The 16,269-nt window shown below is 38.3% G+C and overlaps 1 protein-coding gene and 1 long non-coding RNA gene across 2 annotated transcripts in view; one reads left to right on the top strand and one right to left on the bottom strand.

Moving 5' to 3' along the window:
* Positions 1-3,306, bottom strand: part of LOC126277873 (gem-associated protein 8-like) — a 60,709-nt gene extending 57,403 nt beyond the window's left edge. The window contains exon 1 of the mRNA XM_049977400.1: positions 2,790-3,306. Within this exon, the coding sequence (XP_049833357.1) occupies positions 2,790-3,306 (517 nt within the window). The remainder of the gene's footprint in view (positions 1-2,789) is intronic.
* A 91-nt stretch (positions 3,307-3,397) lies between these two features.
* Positions 3,398-15,046, top strand: LOC126277874 (uncharacterized). Its single transcript, XR_007550614.1, has 2 exons — positions 3,398-3,565; positions 14,268-15,046. It is a non-coding gene; the product is annotated as an uncharacterized LOC126277874 (long non-coding RNA).
* The last annotated feature ends 1,223 nt before the right edge of the window (positions 15,047-16,269 follow it).

The following is a 16,269-nucleotide window of genomic DNA, read 5'->3' on the forward strand; positions in this document are numbered from 1 at the left end:
ACACAAAGCATTAACAAGAATTAACATGAGTCAGCCAGCAGCTGATCGTGGGGGTCCACAGAAGTGTCCGATTCCACCTGTCGCCTTTTACGGACTGTTGTTGTGTGTGACGTCACGATGGTGCAGAGTTTAGTTTGTGAGAGTGGCGTGTTTGTAGGTGTCATTGTGATGTGGTCGGTGGTGCTCTCTGGTGGTGTGTGTGTGTGTGTTATGGGTTAGGGCATGTTTTTGGTTCAGTTTGCGTGTGTGACTTGTTTTAGGTGGTGTGTTGTTGTGATCAGTGGTTCTCTCTTGTGGTGTTTATGGGTAGCATGTTATGTGGTATATGGAGGTTCATTTGTGTGGAAGTATTGCACGTGTGTGGTATCGGTGGTGACTGTGCTTCCAGCAGAATATTTTTCAGTGAGTTAACGATTTTGGTTTTGTTATGTTGACGTTATTACACTTTTTTTCTGTTCATCGTGTGTGAATTTTGGTAAATTGCTTTGTTTATGTCTTTGGTAGGTATGGATATGACTGACAAGGACAACAGTTTTCTGTTGTCGGTGATGATGGGGGACAGTGTGTTGTCTCTAATAAAATTTCTTCAGCTATTCAGCCTGTTGGCTGAAGTCATGAAGTGTTCACTGTGTCATGAAGAAAAGGGGCTTACTGAAAGTTCCAGCGTCTCAGACCAGGGACGGCTATATGTGGAGCTGTCTTAAGGATAACAGGTCAAGGGAAGTGTTCCATTCCAATTTTCTTGGGGTGGGTTTTTTTTTTTATTTTTTTTTTTTTTTTATTTAGTGTAGTGGTGGTGACAGTTTTGGGATTTATAGTGTGGTATCCGTTGTTTCTGTTGACCTATATAGGTCAAGAGAAGTGATCAAGTCCAGTGGATTATGTGTGTAGTGGTATTTGGGAAGGTTGTGGTATCTTGGTATTTTAGTGTTTTTTTGTCATTTGGTGTAGTGGTGTGTGTTTATATTTAGTTTGTCCCCAACCAAAAAACCCCAGTTTCCCTCACTTGTCCCATTAGTTTCATTATATTTTTGGAGGAATATCTGTTTGGTGGTTTTTCGATCTATTTTCATGTATGTTGTCATGTTTACATGATGAAGTCATAGAAGCAGTATGGGAGTGTGAATGGTCATTTCCACCATATTGGTGAAGTCATTGGTCAACTTCAATCTGAATTTGATATGCATCATTCAGATAAATCTTGGTATGAAGACCACAAAAAATGACAATGGAGACGAACTATCAATTGACCAATTGCTGTTAACAAAGAGAATACTACAAAAATTTGTCATGAATAATTGCAAACAGTTTCCACACCAATGGAACAAGATGTGAAGTTGTTAGTAGCAGAAGAAGATGAAATATGCAAAAAGGAAATACCTTGTTTGAAAGGAAGTGCCTTATTTAGAGTTAGTAGGAAGACTTTTATATTTGGCTCAAACTTCCAGGACAGATATTGCCTTTGGCACTGATACTGTGAGCAAATTTTGCACAGATCTTAGAATGAGGCATTGGGTTGCAGTTGAAAAATATTTAGGTATTTAAAAGGAATTGTTGATTACAAATTAAGGTCCTGTAAGGCAAGAAACTAGATTCTGGAATGTTAAAATGATGCAGACTGGGGAAGTTAAATGCATAACAGACTTTCCATGTCAGGAAACTCTTTCATGTTGATGGGTGGATTAATATCTTGGTCTTGCAAGAAACAAAGAGCAGTGGCTTTGCTTTCTCTTGAGGCTGAATATATGCCATTGCACTATGGTTAATGACTCTGATAGCTGAAATTGAGCTACACACAATTATGGAACCAACCAACATGTTTTGTGACAACATGGGCACAATCAAGTTAGCTCACAACCAAAGTGCAAGTGAGCGATCCAAGCACATTGATATTAGACAGCATTTTATTAAGTACCTTCTAAAAAAGAGGAAATGTTTTCTGGTTTATTGACCAAGCCTCTCAGTACAGATAAACTCCACAAACAGTTAAAACTGTATGGCTTAACAACATAACATTTTCTGCATAGTGCTTTGAGATGGTGTACTGCTCAAGATTAGCACATAAAAATATTTATTAAAGGGCAGGTGTTGGAATTCTGTGAACATGATATTTCTTATGTTGGCAGTGAGTTTATGTGTGCAGATCTCTTTGCCTGTTATATCTATTCTTCGGTATCTATGCTAGATGTTCTGTGTTATATACCTTATGGTATGTCTTTGTATAACACATCAAATATAATAAAATATATGTTCCTAAGTTGTGCTTCTCTGTCAACATAATTTTACTGTGCAAATATATAATCCAACAATATGCTATTACATCACTTTCATATTTCATCAATTCTTGACTGGTCAGGCAATCACTTTGAGGTTACTGTTCCCTCTTTCAACCGTTTTTGCAGATATGAGAAACAAAGATACAGAAACATTTGGGTGGTAAAACACAAACTGTCACAAGGAATAATAATAGATTTAACTCATGTAAAAATAACATCATCTTTTCCCTTGTGTTCGTATAACAAATACCACAATGATGTTAAAAGAGCAAGTTTACCATAAATGCTGACAGGAAACAAATATGAAAGAGAAATAAATACATCTATAGGGGAAATGAATTGCATTGCATTGGCTAGACCTAACTTTCAGACGTATCACGAAAAATCATTTAAGGATTGGGCAATTCGTGTAAATATGGTAAACCAGTCTACTTAAAGAAGTGAAGCACGGTAAAGAGGGAGATGAATTTACTGTTGTGCGTGACGCAAATGTAGCATATGATTAAGACTCACCTCTCTCCATTCTGTGCTTCATACTGTGTTCAAAAAAGTCAAGCATCTCTTCAGTTAGCTGAAACTCGAATTTATAATCCTCCGTTTCTTCTGCTGTGCATTTACTTTCAGAATTGACAGCAACGGGAACTGTTGGCTTCGCTTTGGGCTTCCTTTTCACATCTTTCTGCGTCACTTTGTCTTTATCCGGGCTACAGCTAGTCAACTGCACATTATTTTTATTGGAAGAAGATATTTTCGTTATGCAGTCCTTAAGAGCTCTATTTTCTGCCTGCAAAGCTATACATTTTGCCCTCCAATACGCTATATAATGTTTTCCCTGCCATTCAACCGCTCTCTGATAGCTCTGCCAAAACCAATCGTTTTCGCAGTATTGACCGGATTGTAGTAATCTACTTGCATTGTATCTCCTTTTAATGTCCATTCTGCGTTTCTTCAACTTTCTTTTCTGTTTTCTTGACTTGCATTTCTGTTTTGTCTTCCCCGCAACACGGACTACTATTTCTGGTCCTGACATTTCTTCGAATTGTTGTCAGGTTTCTCAGCGATTTTTCAATACAATATATCGATATTTTCCCGCCTCGACTACAGGTCGCTATGTTCGTTCAACGTCAAGACCTGCAATGTAACGTCAAAACTAACGCTGATTTGTTTTTATTCAGGGTAAACAACCACTAAGGTGGAAGATATGTCATCAGTAATTGGAAAAAAAGAAGAAAAGCGTGTTGCATGACTTGCATTTCATTAGTAGTGCACAGGTTCTTCAAGAAATAAGAGTAAGTTATGCGTAATTATTTGTACTTTTCTGTATAACAAATAAGGGAAAATATGTTCGAATTCGTGTTCCTTCGATAAATTCTTCCTACTAAATGTTGCTGGAACAAGACAGTTACGTCACCACTTGGATGGTTTCTATCAGCTGTAATATTTTCCCCATAATTCGTAAGTTATAGGGCGCTCCAATGTTTCTTTTGAGCGTAGCGTGTCAGCAGATGTTTGACACGAAGTTATGTCCCAAAAGAGTTTAATGTCAAAGGCGGAAAGTAAGAGCCTTGGTGACACGAATATGTTACCGCAATACAGCTTATAGTGCTATCGTCACATGAACATGCAATTTGCTACTGTGGAACTACCGTAAAAGGTGCTGGAACATATATTTATATCAGAAATGGGACACATTTTAAAGCTAGATAATATCTGGTCACAATGAGTGCAAGTACAAAATTCGAACTGGTAGCCATTGATTTAAAATGGCTAGACATCCATAAAAGTTAACCATTCTAGGCATGTGTTGCTCATCTAATAGTAATATGGAGTCTCAGGCCCCAAAATTAACATTTAATATGTGGAGATGTCAGCATAAACATATGCTTGATGAAATTAGTAATAACCTTGTAAGTATTCTAAGCATTTTTGGTAGAGCACAAATGGTGAAGTTCAGACATCAGAGTTCACCATCAGTCTTGGACAGGGTAAATTATTGATCTCTCTGATTATTACTGTCAGATAATAACATGAAAGACACACTTGGTAAAACCCATGAAACTGCACGCCTACAGAAGGATCTTACCTGAGTGTAACATACTTTTTCTAGGACATTGGCAAATCAAACCTGGGATGCAGTGTATGTGGAGAACAATGTAGGCGTTAAGTTCGCTAAATTCTGTGGGTTGTTTAAATTGATTTTTGAAACAACATTTACTATAGTAGCCACTTTTGAAGCAAAGGAAAACTGACAGATAATTGTGTTAGAGTGTCCTCCCAAACTCTTAAATATCTTAATGCTTAACATTATGAAAATGCAGAAAGTAAAAGCAAAGTAGTCTGGGAGTAGGCCTAACCAAAATAAATACAACCTTCTGAACAAAGCACTGTTTGGTTTCCAGTGTAGGAGAACTATAATATGGCCATCACAATTGTGATATTTGACAGTTCTTGACAATGCAAGCTGTGTCACAGACATATTCTTAGACTTGCTCTAGGCTTTTGACACTGACCATAAAATACTGCTAAATGCACCAGAAGCACTAGATATAGTAAAAGTGGGGATCTTGTCTCACCCAAAAAATAGTGTGCAAACTGTAAAGAGAGTTCACGCTTGTGGTGATGATAATTTTTAAGTAAAACAGCAGTCAGACAAGAAATATACAAATGTACATGTTTCTCAGGGTAGTATATTGGGTCCATATCTGTTCTTCATACATGTTAGTGACATGTGAAAAACTCTCTTGTTAATGATAGCAACATCATAGTCACTTATAAAAGACAAAAATTCCTATTTGAGAAAGCAAATTAAATCCTGAAGCAGGTTTACAATTGGACAGTGTGTGATAAACTAACATCGAACATAAAGAAAGCAAATAGCATACAGTTAGGCATAAAAAGGAAAAAGAATTCTGTCACATTAATTATAGATGATAAATCTATATATTGTGTAAAAACAAGAAGTTCTTGGGGATGAGTATGTATTGTCTGCTAACACAAAATAACAAAATAAACACATGAATATACTGCAAAAATAATTAAATCAGTATTTTATACTCATAGTGCTGTACTCTTGGGGTTCTGTCATACTGTTCCTATATGCACTAAATTCTTAGCTATGGGACTCTTTTCTGGATATCAAAGACACAGTACAGCACACAGTTTTGAAAACCACAGAAATTGACCATAAAAATAATGACTCAAAGGTCTAAAAAAACACGTACAGTGTATCTTTGTCTTCCACCAGGTGTTGCAGTTGGTAACTGTGGAATGAACATGACAGATTGTCACAGTTTTGTGCTGAAATTTGTTGGCTTTGCCAACTCACAACCTAACCACAGCCTCAGGCTTCATTACAGCTCACTGACACCAAATCAGGTTTTCTCCACATTCTACATATTGAGTACAAATTCAGTCATCCACCTCCCATCATGCATCATGTAGTTGCCAACTCCACACAGGCTATTCAAAGCAAATATAATCTGTTTGTAACTTCCACATAATAAATAAATATCTTCAGCAACTCTCTTTGGCTACCATATACTGCCACTCAGTTGGCAATAACCAACTTCAACAAATTGCTAACATCACCACATAACGCAAGAGCTGCAGACAGTGTAAGAGCACTTTAGTCCAGTATTCTAGAAAGTATCACACAAGCGTGTTGTAAGCATATCCTTTGTAAACTAGCTTCATTCTCCCAGTTTTTGTTGTTGTTGTTGTTGTTGTGGTTCTGGTTGTAGTCATCAGTCCAGAGATTCGTTTGATGAAGCTCTACATGCTGCTCTAACCTGTTCAAGATTCGTCATATCTCAGTACCAATTGCAACCTATATCCTTCTGAATCTGCTTAGTGTATTCATCTCTTGGTCTCCCTCTACACTTTTTACCCTCCACGCTGCCCTCCAATACTTAATTGACGATCCCTTGATGCCTCATAGATTTTCCTACCAACTGATCACTTCTTCTAGCAAGTTGTCCCACAAATTTCTCTTCTCCTCAGTTCTATTCAGTACATCCTCATTAGTTACATGATCTACCCATCTAATCTTCAGCATTCTTCTGTAGCACCACATTTTGAGTGCTTTTATTCTCAATGTTAACAAATTTCTCTTCTTCAGAAATGGTTTCCTTGCCATTGCCAGTCTACATTTCATATCCTCTCTTCTTTGACCATCATCACTTTTTTTCTCCCCAAATAGCAAAACTCCTTCACTGTCTCTTTTCCTAATCTAATTTCCTTAGCATCACCTAATTAAATTCGACTACATTCCATTGTCCTCATTTTGCTTTTGTTGATGTTCGTCTATTTCCTCTTTTCGAGACACTGCCCATTCCATTCAACTACTCTTCCAGGTCCTTTGCTGCCTCTGACAGAATTACAATGTCATTGGCAAACCTCGAAGTTTTTATTTCTTCTCCATGGATTTTAATTCATAACCCAAATTTTTCTTTTGTTTCCTTGACTGCTTGCTCAACATACAGATTGAATAACATTGGGGATAGGCTACAACCCTGTCTCACTCCCTTCCCAACCACTGCCTCCCTTTCATGCCACTTGACTCTTATAACTGCCAACTGGTGTCTGTACAAATTGTAAAAAGCCTTTCGCTCCCTGTATTTGACCCCTGCCATATTCAGAATTTGAAGGAGAGTATTCCAGTCAACATTGTCAAAAGCCTTCTCTAAGTCTACAAATGCTAGAAACATAGGTTTGCCTTTCCTTAATATATCTTCTAAGATAAGTCATAGGGTCAGTATTGCCTCACATGTTCCAACATTTCTATGGAATGTGAATTCTCCGAGGTTGGCTTCTACTAGTTTTTCCATTCATCTGTAAAGAATTCGTGTTAGTATTTTGCAGCCGTGACTAATTAAACTCATAGTTCAGTAATTTTCACATCTGTCAACACCTGCTTTCTTTGGGGTTGAAATTATTATATTCTTCTTGAAGTCTGAGGGAATTTGGCCTGTCTCATACATCTTGCTTACCAGTTGGGAGTTTTGTCAGGGCTGGCTGTCCCAAGGCTATCAGTAGTTCTAATGGAATGTTGTCTACTCCCAGTGCTTTTTTTCAACTTACGTCTTTCAGTGCTCTGTCAAACTCTTCATGCACTATCTTATCTCCCATTTCGTCTTCATCTACGTCCTCTTCCATTTCCATAATATTGTCCTCGAGTATGTAAGCCTTGTATAGACCTTCTATATACTCCTTTCCCTTTGCTTAGTACTGATTTTCTATCTGAGTTCTTGATATTCGTACAAGTGGTTCTTTTTTCTCCAAAGGTCTCTTTAATTTTCCTGTAGGCGGTATCTATCTTACCTCTAGTGATACATGCCTCTACTTCTTTAATTTGTCCTCTAGCCATCCCTGCTTAGCTGTTTTGCACTTCCTGTCAATCTCATTTCTGAGACATTTGTATTCCTTTTTACGTGCTTCACTTACTGCATTTTTATATTTTCTCCTTTCATCAATTAAATTCAGTATTTCTTCTGTTACCCAAGGATTTCTACTAGCCCTCGTCTTTTTACCTACTTGATCCTCTGCTGCCTTCATTATTTCATCTCTCAAAGCAACTCATTCTTCTTCTACTGAATTTCTTTCTCTTGTTCTTGTGAATCATTCCCTAATGCTCTCTCGGAAACTCTCTATAACCTCTCGTTCTTTCAGTTTATCCAGGTCCCATCCCCTTAAAATCCCACCCTTTTGCACATTCTTCAGTTTTAATCTACAGTTAATAACCAATAAATTGTGGTCAAAGTTCTCATCTGCCCCTGGAAATGTCTTACAATTTAAAACCTGGTTCCTAAATCTCTGTCTTATCATTATATAATGTATCTGAAACCTTCTAGTATCTCCAGGCCTCAACCATGTATACAAGCTTCTTTTGTGATTCTTGAACCAAGTGTCAGTTTTGATTAAGTTATGCTCTGTGCAAAATTCTACCAGGCAGCTTCCTCTTTCATTCCTAACACCCATTCCATATTCACCTACTACTTTACCTTCTCTTCCCTTTCCTAGTATTGAATTCCAGTCACCCATGGCAAATAAATTTTCATCTCCCTTCACTATCTGAATAATTTCTTTTATCTCATCATACATTTCATCAATCTCTTCATCATCTGCAGAGCTAGTTGACACATAAACTTGTACTACTGTGGTAGTGTCTATATTAGCTACAGTAATGCGTTCACTTTGCTGTTTGTAGTAGCTTACCCACACTCCTATTTTTTTATTCATTATTAAACCTACACCTGCATTTCCCCTATTTGATTTTGTATTTATAACCCTGTATTCACCTAACCAGAAGTCTTGTTCCTCCTGCCATCGAACTTCAGTAATTCCCTCTATATCTAACTATATCCATTTCCCTTTTTAAATTTTGTAACCTTCCTGCCCGATTAAGGGATCCGACATTCCACGCTCCAATATGTAGAACGCCAGTTTTCTTTCTACTGATAATGACGCCCCCCTGGGTAGTCCCCACCCGGAGATCCGAATGGGGGACTATTTTACCTCCGGAATATTTTACCCATGAGGACAGCATCATATTTTAACCATACAGTAAAGCTGCATGCCCTCGGGCAAAATTACGGCTGTAGTTTCCCCTTGCTTTCAGCCGATCACAGTACCACAACAGCAAGGCCATTTTGGTTAATGTTACAAGGCCAGATCACACAATCATCCAGACTGTTGCCCTGCAACTACTGAAAAGGCTGCTGCTGCTCTTCAGGAACCACGTGTTTATCTGGCCTCTCTACAGACACCCCTTCATTGTGGTTGTACGTACAATATGGCTATCTGTATTGCTGAGGTACGCAAGCCTCCCCATCATCGCCAAGGTCAATGGTTAAGGGGGAGGGGGGGGGGGGGGATTTCCCCAGTATCCTCCAAATCACACACAGTCTGCCTCCTATTTCACCTATGATTGATCCCATATGACCATTCTACATCAAATTCCCATTATCATCTAGGTATCTGTATGAGTTGTTAATGCTTTTTAAGTAAAGCAGACGACTCACCAATAAGCAGAAGTGTGCACACATTATGATGTTAGCAGTTCATTTTGGTAGCCAATGAGAGTTGCTGATTGTAATGACTTTGTAGCTGCTAAAATTTATTTTCAATATGGAGAGTGGTTAGAATACTATATGTGCTGATAAAATGACCTATATTGTAGCCCAAGTCCTGTATTAGTGTAAAATATGACATATTGGTAGTGAGCTGGCGCAAACTAATGAAAGTAAATTGGAAAAAAACCTGGATCTGCAGACTTTAGCAAAGCCCAAGGCTGAGTTTGGGTTGGTATATTTTGGTTGTGACTTGGTGAAACCAATGAATCTCAACACGAGAATATGATTGCCATTGTAGATTAATTTGTAATGTACACTCATCGTTGCAATAACCTACTTGTATATCTTATTTCAAATTTTGCTGAAAATTCTGTGAAATGATTAAGTTCTGACCCAATAGAACAAAATACCAGCCATCTTTATTTACAAACCTTAGGAAATTGTTAACAAGCATTTTGATTGACTATGAACAACCAACCCACTATTTGTTCTATTCAGTTCTTACCATTCTTCATAGAAGTTGCTACCAACATTAGCATGCAGTGCAACAGCCACAGACACTCTAAGTGCACAAGTGCACTTTCACCAAATATTGATTATATTTATGAGACATACCAGAGAAACCTGAATATGTACAAAAAATGATAGTATAAATGGTCATAGGTTTTGACCCATAAGAGAGTGTCACAAACATGCTGAAATATGACAGTTGGCAGATGTTTGAGAATAGATGTCACATACAATAAAAATATAATTAGAAAGTCTTAAGAAATGGTATTAAGTGAGGAATCTAGGAATATATGTTGACTCCTACAATTGTTCCAGTAAGGACTATAAGACAAGATTAGACTTATTACATCACACGCAGAAATGGTGAAGCAGTCTTTCTTCCCAAGTTCCATACGTGAATGGAATAGGAAGAAGCCCAAATACACTGTAAAGTGGCAAGTACCTTTCACTACACTCTTGACGAAATGGATGTAAATGTATATTTAGATGTGAGGATTGGTTTGGGTTGTTACGGGGAGGAGACCAAACAGCGAGGTCATCGGTCTCATCAGATTAGGGAAGGAAGTCGGCCGTGCCTTTATCAGAGAAACCATCCTGGCATTTGCCTGGAGCAATTTAGGGAATTCACGGAAAACCTAAATCAGGATGACCGGACACGGGATTGAACCTTCACCCTCCTGAATGCAAGTCCAGTGTGCTAACCACTGCATCACCTCACTCGGTACTTAGATGTTAGTTCAGTGGAATATTAGTGGATATAAACTTGCATTAGCTTGCAGTCTTTGCAGTGTTTTGAACTAATATTGAGTGTACTTTGGAGTGGAGCTACCATCACTGTTTCTATCTCTAGACTTAGTGTTACTTTCAGGTGCCTCAGAATCTTTTATTGTGCTTTTAACTGTTAAAACAACGTAAATCCAAAACTTCATTCCTGTTTTTCAATCCATTTTATTACTCTCCATGACTTCTGCAGTGGAGTCTTTTCCCTATAAACAAGTCCAAATTAGCATTGAGATACTAACCTTTGAAATTATATAACAGCTCCAGACCCTTCGTCAAATCAGTTTTCATGGCTCTCTTCATGAAAGTCTGAGAATTGTCTGTATGACACTTCTATTGTGACACGTGAAAATATGAGCTTCTTCTTCTCTTCAGACAGTATTGTTTGTGCAGTAATTATCAATTTTTTATGTGCTTAATTAATTGGTAAATACAGGTTGTCTCCCTTATTTTATTTTATTTATGTCATATATAAGACAGTCTTTACTGTCAATGAGAGTGTTGTTTATGCCATTCTTGAAGGATTTAGTAATGATGTCTTCTCTTACTCTAGACCACAACTGTTTTATCCACTGACACATTCATTTGATTGTAGGTCACTTTAAAGCTCCATCCATCATCCATTTGTACCATTCTTCCCTCATGCACACTTTAAATGGTTTATTTATCAAGACATCAAGAGGTTGCAGTTGTGAAATAAGTCCTCCCAGAATAACAGCTAGCTCTGTATTTCGGTGTCTCAGTTTCTCTTTCACAGAATTTTTCAAATGGTTACTAAACTGATCTAGCACAAGAAGATAACTGTTCTTCAATAAAGCACCTTTCCTTCTCTCCCACTCTTTGTTAATCCACAATTTCCTACCACGCTCGTACATTCAATTATTGTGAGTTACCTGGCAGTATTTCAGAAGGTTTTGACATTATTTTGCACTTGAAAATGATAACTGGATTTAGTACCGTCAGCACAACATGGAACATGGCAACAGTTCTGTTACTCGGCACATCAAATGTCAGTGGAGTTTGTCCATATTTGCTATGTTACTTACTTCCAGGTTGGTTTTCTTTCAAGGTTGAATAGCAAAGTGATGAAAAGATAATATTGTCTTTTCATACTCTTGTGGCATTTTCTGATATACTTTGGTTCTGTTTCACATGTTAGGTCTATGATGCTTCATAAACTTGTAGCACTAACCAACTCTACCCTTAAAGTCTGTTAAGTTACAGTGTAGTGCTAGCTTAAAAAAATGTATTTGAATCACTTTTGTATTAATTACAATCCCATTTTGATGGCGTCCTTGAACCTATTTCAGTATGTTATCTTCTAGTTTTGGTCATTATGCATTCAGTCCTCTATTTTTTTCTGTTGGTGGAGGGCCGAAATGCCACTTGGCTGCTCTGTTTCCATATTCTTTTGCATATGCTAATACTTTTAATTTATAGCCAGGATCATATAAATACCTTTCATTCTTTCCATTACAAAACAAGTTACTAACAATAATAATTTACTCTAACCAATAACACAAGTCACTTTCAATAACAGTTCCCTGGCACCAGAGACTGCAATGACACATCATAGGCGAGACAGTGTTCTGCTCTTGTGATGGTGGGGCGGGAGGGAGACAATGTTAGCAAACTTTTGAATCCTCACAACTCATGTTCGTTGCTTTGGTGCACTGCTGCTGCCAGTTGAATCCAATGTTGCCAAATAGGAATAGGTTTCCTGCAGCATCAAGTATATGGCCATTTTAGGACTTGCCAGAATTTTAAATCAAATACTGGACATTTTCATATTAATTTTGAGTATAAGATGTACCTGAATTTTGGAGGCAATTTCTCAAAGTAAAAAGTGCACCTTGCAGTTCATAAAATATTGTAATGTTGAATTTGAGTTGCAGACAGGCACAACAGTAAGACTTCTAAACACATACACTATGTGATCAAGAGTATCCGAACACCTGGCTGAAAATGACTTAAAAGTTTGTGGCACCCTGCATCAGTAATGCTGAAATTCAGTATGGTGTCGGCCCACCCTTAGCCTTGATGACAGCTTCCACTCTCACAGGCATATGTTCAATCAGGTGCTGGAAGGTTTCTTGGCGAATGGTAGCCCATTCTTCACAGAGTGCTGCACTGAGGAGAGGTAATGATGTCGGTCGATGAGGCCTGGCACGAAGTCGGCATTCCAAAACACACCAAAGGTGTTCTGTAGGCTTCAGGTCAGGACTCTGTGCAGGCCAGTCCATTACAGGGATGTGATTGTCGTGTAACCCCTCTGCCAAAGGCCATGCATTATGAACAGGAGCTCAATCGCATTGAAAGATGTAGTCGCCATCCCGGAATTGCTCTACAACAGTGGGAAGCAAGGAAGTGCTTGAAACATCAATGTAGGCCTGTGTTGTGATAGTGTCATGCAAAACAACAAGCCCCCTCCATGAAAAACACAACCACATCATAACACCACCGCCTCCAAATTTCACTGTTGGCACTACACATGCTGGCAGATGACATTCACCAGGTATTGTGTGATGGCCTGGACAGACGTCTGCCTGTTAGACATTATGACCCTCTTCAACTGTCCGTGATCCCTGTCAGTCAACAGACGAGGTCGGGCCGTACACTTTTGTGCCATACGTGTCCCATCACGTTTCCACTTCACTGTCACATCGGAAACAGTGGACCTATGGATGTTTAGGAGTGTTGAAATCTCACGTACAGATGTATGTCACAAGTGACACAGAAATCTCATGTACAGATGTATGTCACAAGTGACATCCAATCACCTGACCACGTTCAAAGTCTGTGAGTTCCGCGGAGTGCCCCCCTTCTGCTCTCTCACGATATCTAATAATTACTGAGGCTGCTGATATGGAGTACCTGGCAGTAGGTGGTAGTACAATGCACCTAATATGAAAAATGTATGTTTTTGGGGTTATCTGGATCACATAGTGTAAGCTTTTGGCCAGAAGACCATCTTCCAGAATAGATAACATAGACTTACACACATTCGCATAATTGCTGTTCACACACATGTGACCACTATCTCTAGCTGCCAGGGCCAGACTCACCTCATGAAGGTAAATACGGTTTAGCTGTTATAACCTCCTAGAGGTAGATGCTATTCAGCCTTTCCATTTCCTTAATTTAGTAGTTTTGCCATTGCCCCTAATTCAGTTAAAGTGAACTTCTAAGTGTCTTGCTTGTATTGCATATGGAAGTGACATTTTTGTCTAATGTGTTGTTTAGCAAATAAAAAAGTACTCGTGTTATTTTTTTCTAAGCTTCACCTCTCTGTTTTGCTGTGTAAAGGAACCTCTTGTTCTGAAATCTGCTGAATGTAAGAGTTTCGATCTGCTACCATCTACAACAAATTTGTCTCCTGCATTATTTAGTTTTAATTTCTGCATGCTGTTAGTGTAGATACACATCTTACTTAAGTCACATATACATCTGACAGTTAACAGGATCTATCTGAGTTAGATGATCTGTCAGTTTTTAGATAATAGAAGGAAATGAAGGATGCACATATTAAGATGCACTTTTAACTGAATGATTCATTAGACAATTAAGCTGTTGTAGTGCTTGAAATATTATTTTGTTGTGATTCAGTGTCTGATTTCGTTTTCTTTTTTAGGTTGCCTGTACACGTTGTTGGAGAGTTGATAAGGCATTGTACACTCTAGCTCTAAGAAACAGCAGCACAGCTCTTTGAAATGAATACTTCTTGCAAGAATAACATTGTTTCTAATCCCTGCAATGCTAAAAGGGTGCCACCCGAGGAATTCAAAGCAGGTATTTTATTCCAAGCACTGGAATTTGCCATGCAGGATGACACGGACAATTTAATTGAAAAGGCTAGGGGTGTTTTCGCTTGCAAAGTAAGGAATGGACCTGGTGGTGCTGAAGGATACTGGGTTGTTGATGCAAGAACAGGAAAAGGAAAAATTGAATATTTTGGTAAAACTAAGCCAGATCTCATTTTTACCATCAATGATGAGGATGTCCCAGACTTGATGACAGGAAAACTAGATGCACAACGAGCATTTTTCCAGGGAAAAATCAAACTGCAAGGAAACATGGGGTTGGCAATGAGACTTCTTGATGTGCAAAGAAGAGCTAAAGGGCGTATTGAAGAATTCAGGTCAAAACTGTGATTCAGTGGGGGAAATTGTTGCCAGTATGTACTCTTACTATTGTCTGTTGTTCTAAGAAACTTCCCTCAGGTGTTTGCCAGTCATAATTATAATGTTCTTTGTTGCTATAAGAAGCTTTCTGAGTTGTTAATTTCAGGTTATGGAATTACATATGTTTACTTTTATACAGTGGTTTCTTTTATATATATTTAAATACAAAATTGTTTCTTGACTTACTTGACTAAATAATATTTGTAATAAAAGCACTTTGTAAACATTATTTACAGATTATGATTAATATTTTGTTTACCTTGTTTTTACCTGTTAAGTACATCATTAACTATATCTAAAGAGAAAGTGAGGCAAACCGTACGACATCCCCAAATTACCATCTCTACCCCATGATTCCTGGCATTGACTTCATCCCTACTGTATAGCAGACCTTTTGTGCACTCGTTTATGCCCACCCATCCACACACGCACTCTCACATGCTCAAGCCCAGGTATGCCTCAGCATCCCATCCCATCCCCTCCCCTCCACTCTCCTCCCCTCCCCCCCCCCTCCCCCCCCCCACACACACAAAATAAAGCTTGTTTCAGCTGCCCTCCTGTCTTCCCTTGAAAAATATATGTTACAGGCTCAGAGAACTGTGAAACCACTAATTATATTTAGCAATTGACATGCTGTGTGCATAGCCCATCTCCATTTAGGTTCTGAGAGAACTCCTCCCTCCCAACCCAACCTCCGCCAACTGTTTTCTCCGTGAAGAAAGAACTTGCAGTTCCAGAATCTAGGGTTGCTGTCATTATTTACTTTTGTTTTGGATGCATTGAGTTCTCAAGGGTAAGTACAGATTAGCCCAACTGAGTGTCTGAAGGTAAGTACCGACCAGCCCATCTCTCTCACCTCCTCTCCCCCCTCTCCTTTCCCTATATCTCCTTTCCCACCCCTGTATTGAGAGGAAATTCATGATGGCATATTTTAAATATGTGACAATGGATGTATCTGTTCGTTCTATCAAATGTTTGGTGTAAATTCACTTGTAGAGTCTTGCCATTGTTTCTCATTCTGTTTTTAATCTGTTTCTATGTGACTTGATTCATACGTTGATAATGCTATCATTACTGTGTTATGCATACATGCCTGAAGACAGCACATTAACGTGCTGGAACTGGTTGCAACAAAATAAAATAAAATTATAAGGACGGCTGTAGGTGTTTTATTTTGTTACAGTAGTAAACGGTCCCAAAGACCTTCTGCCAAAAGGGTGGACATACAAAAACTTAATGAACTTGTGGTCAAGATATGGAAAAAGAATTGCAGGGTGAAAATTTTTAGATAGTATATTCTTTATTGGAAATGCAAAGGAAATCATAAGAAGCGAATTAGTATTATGATACAGGCATATATGTCAAGTCCATAACATAACAACACTATTGCATGTACATTTGTCATTTGCATGAAGTAATTATTCCCACTGTCGTACAGGAATCATTTATCAC

Source organism: Schistocerca gregaria, chromosome 6, assembly GCF_023897955.1.
Source record: "Schistocerca gregaria isolate iqSchGreg1 chromosome 6, iqSchGreg1.2, whole genome shotgun sequence".
NCBI lineage: Eukaryota > Metazoa > Arthropoda > Insecta > Orthoptera > Acrididae > Schistocerca > Schistocerca gregaria.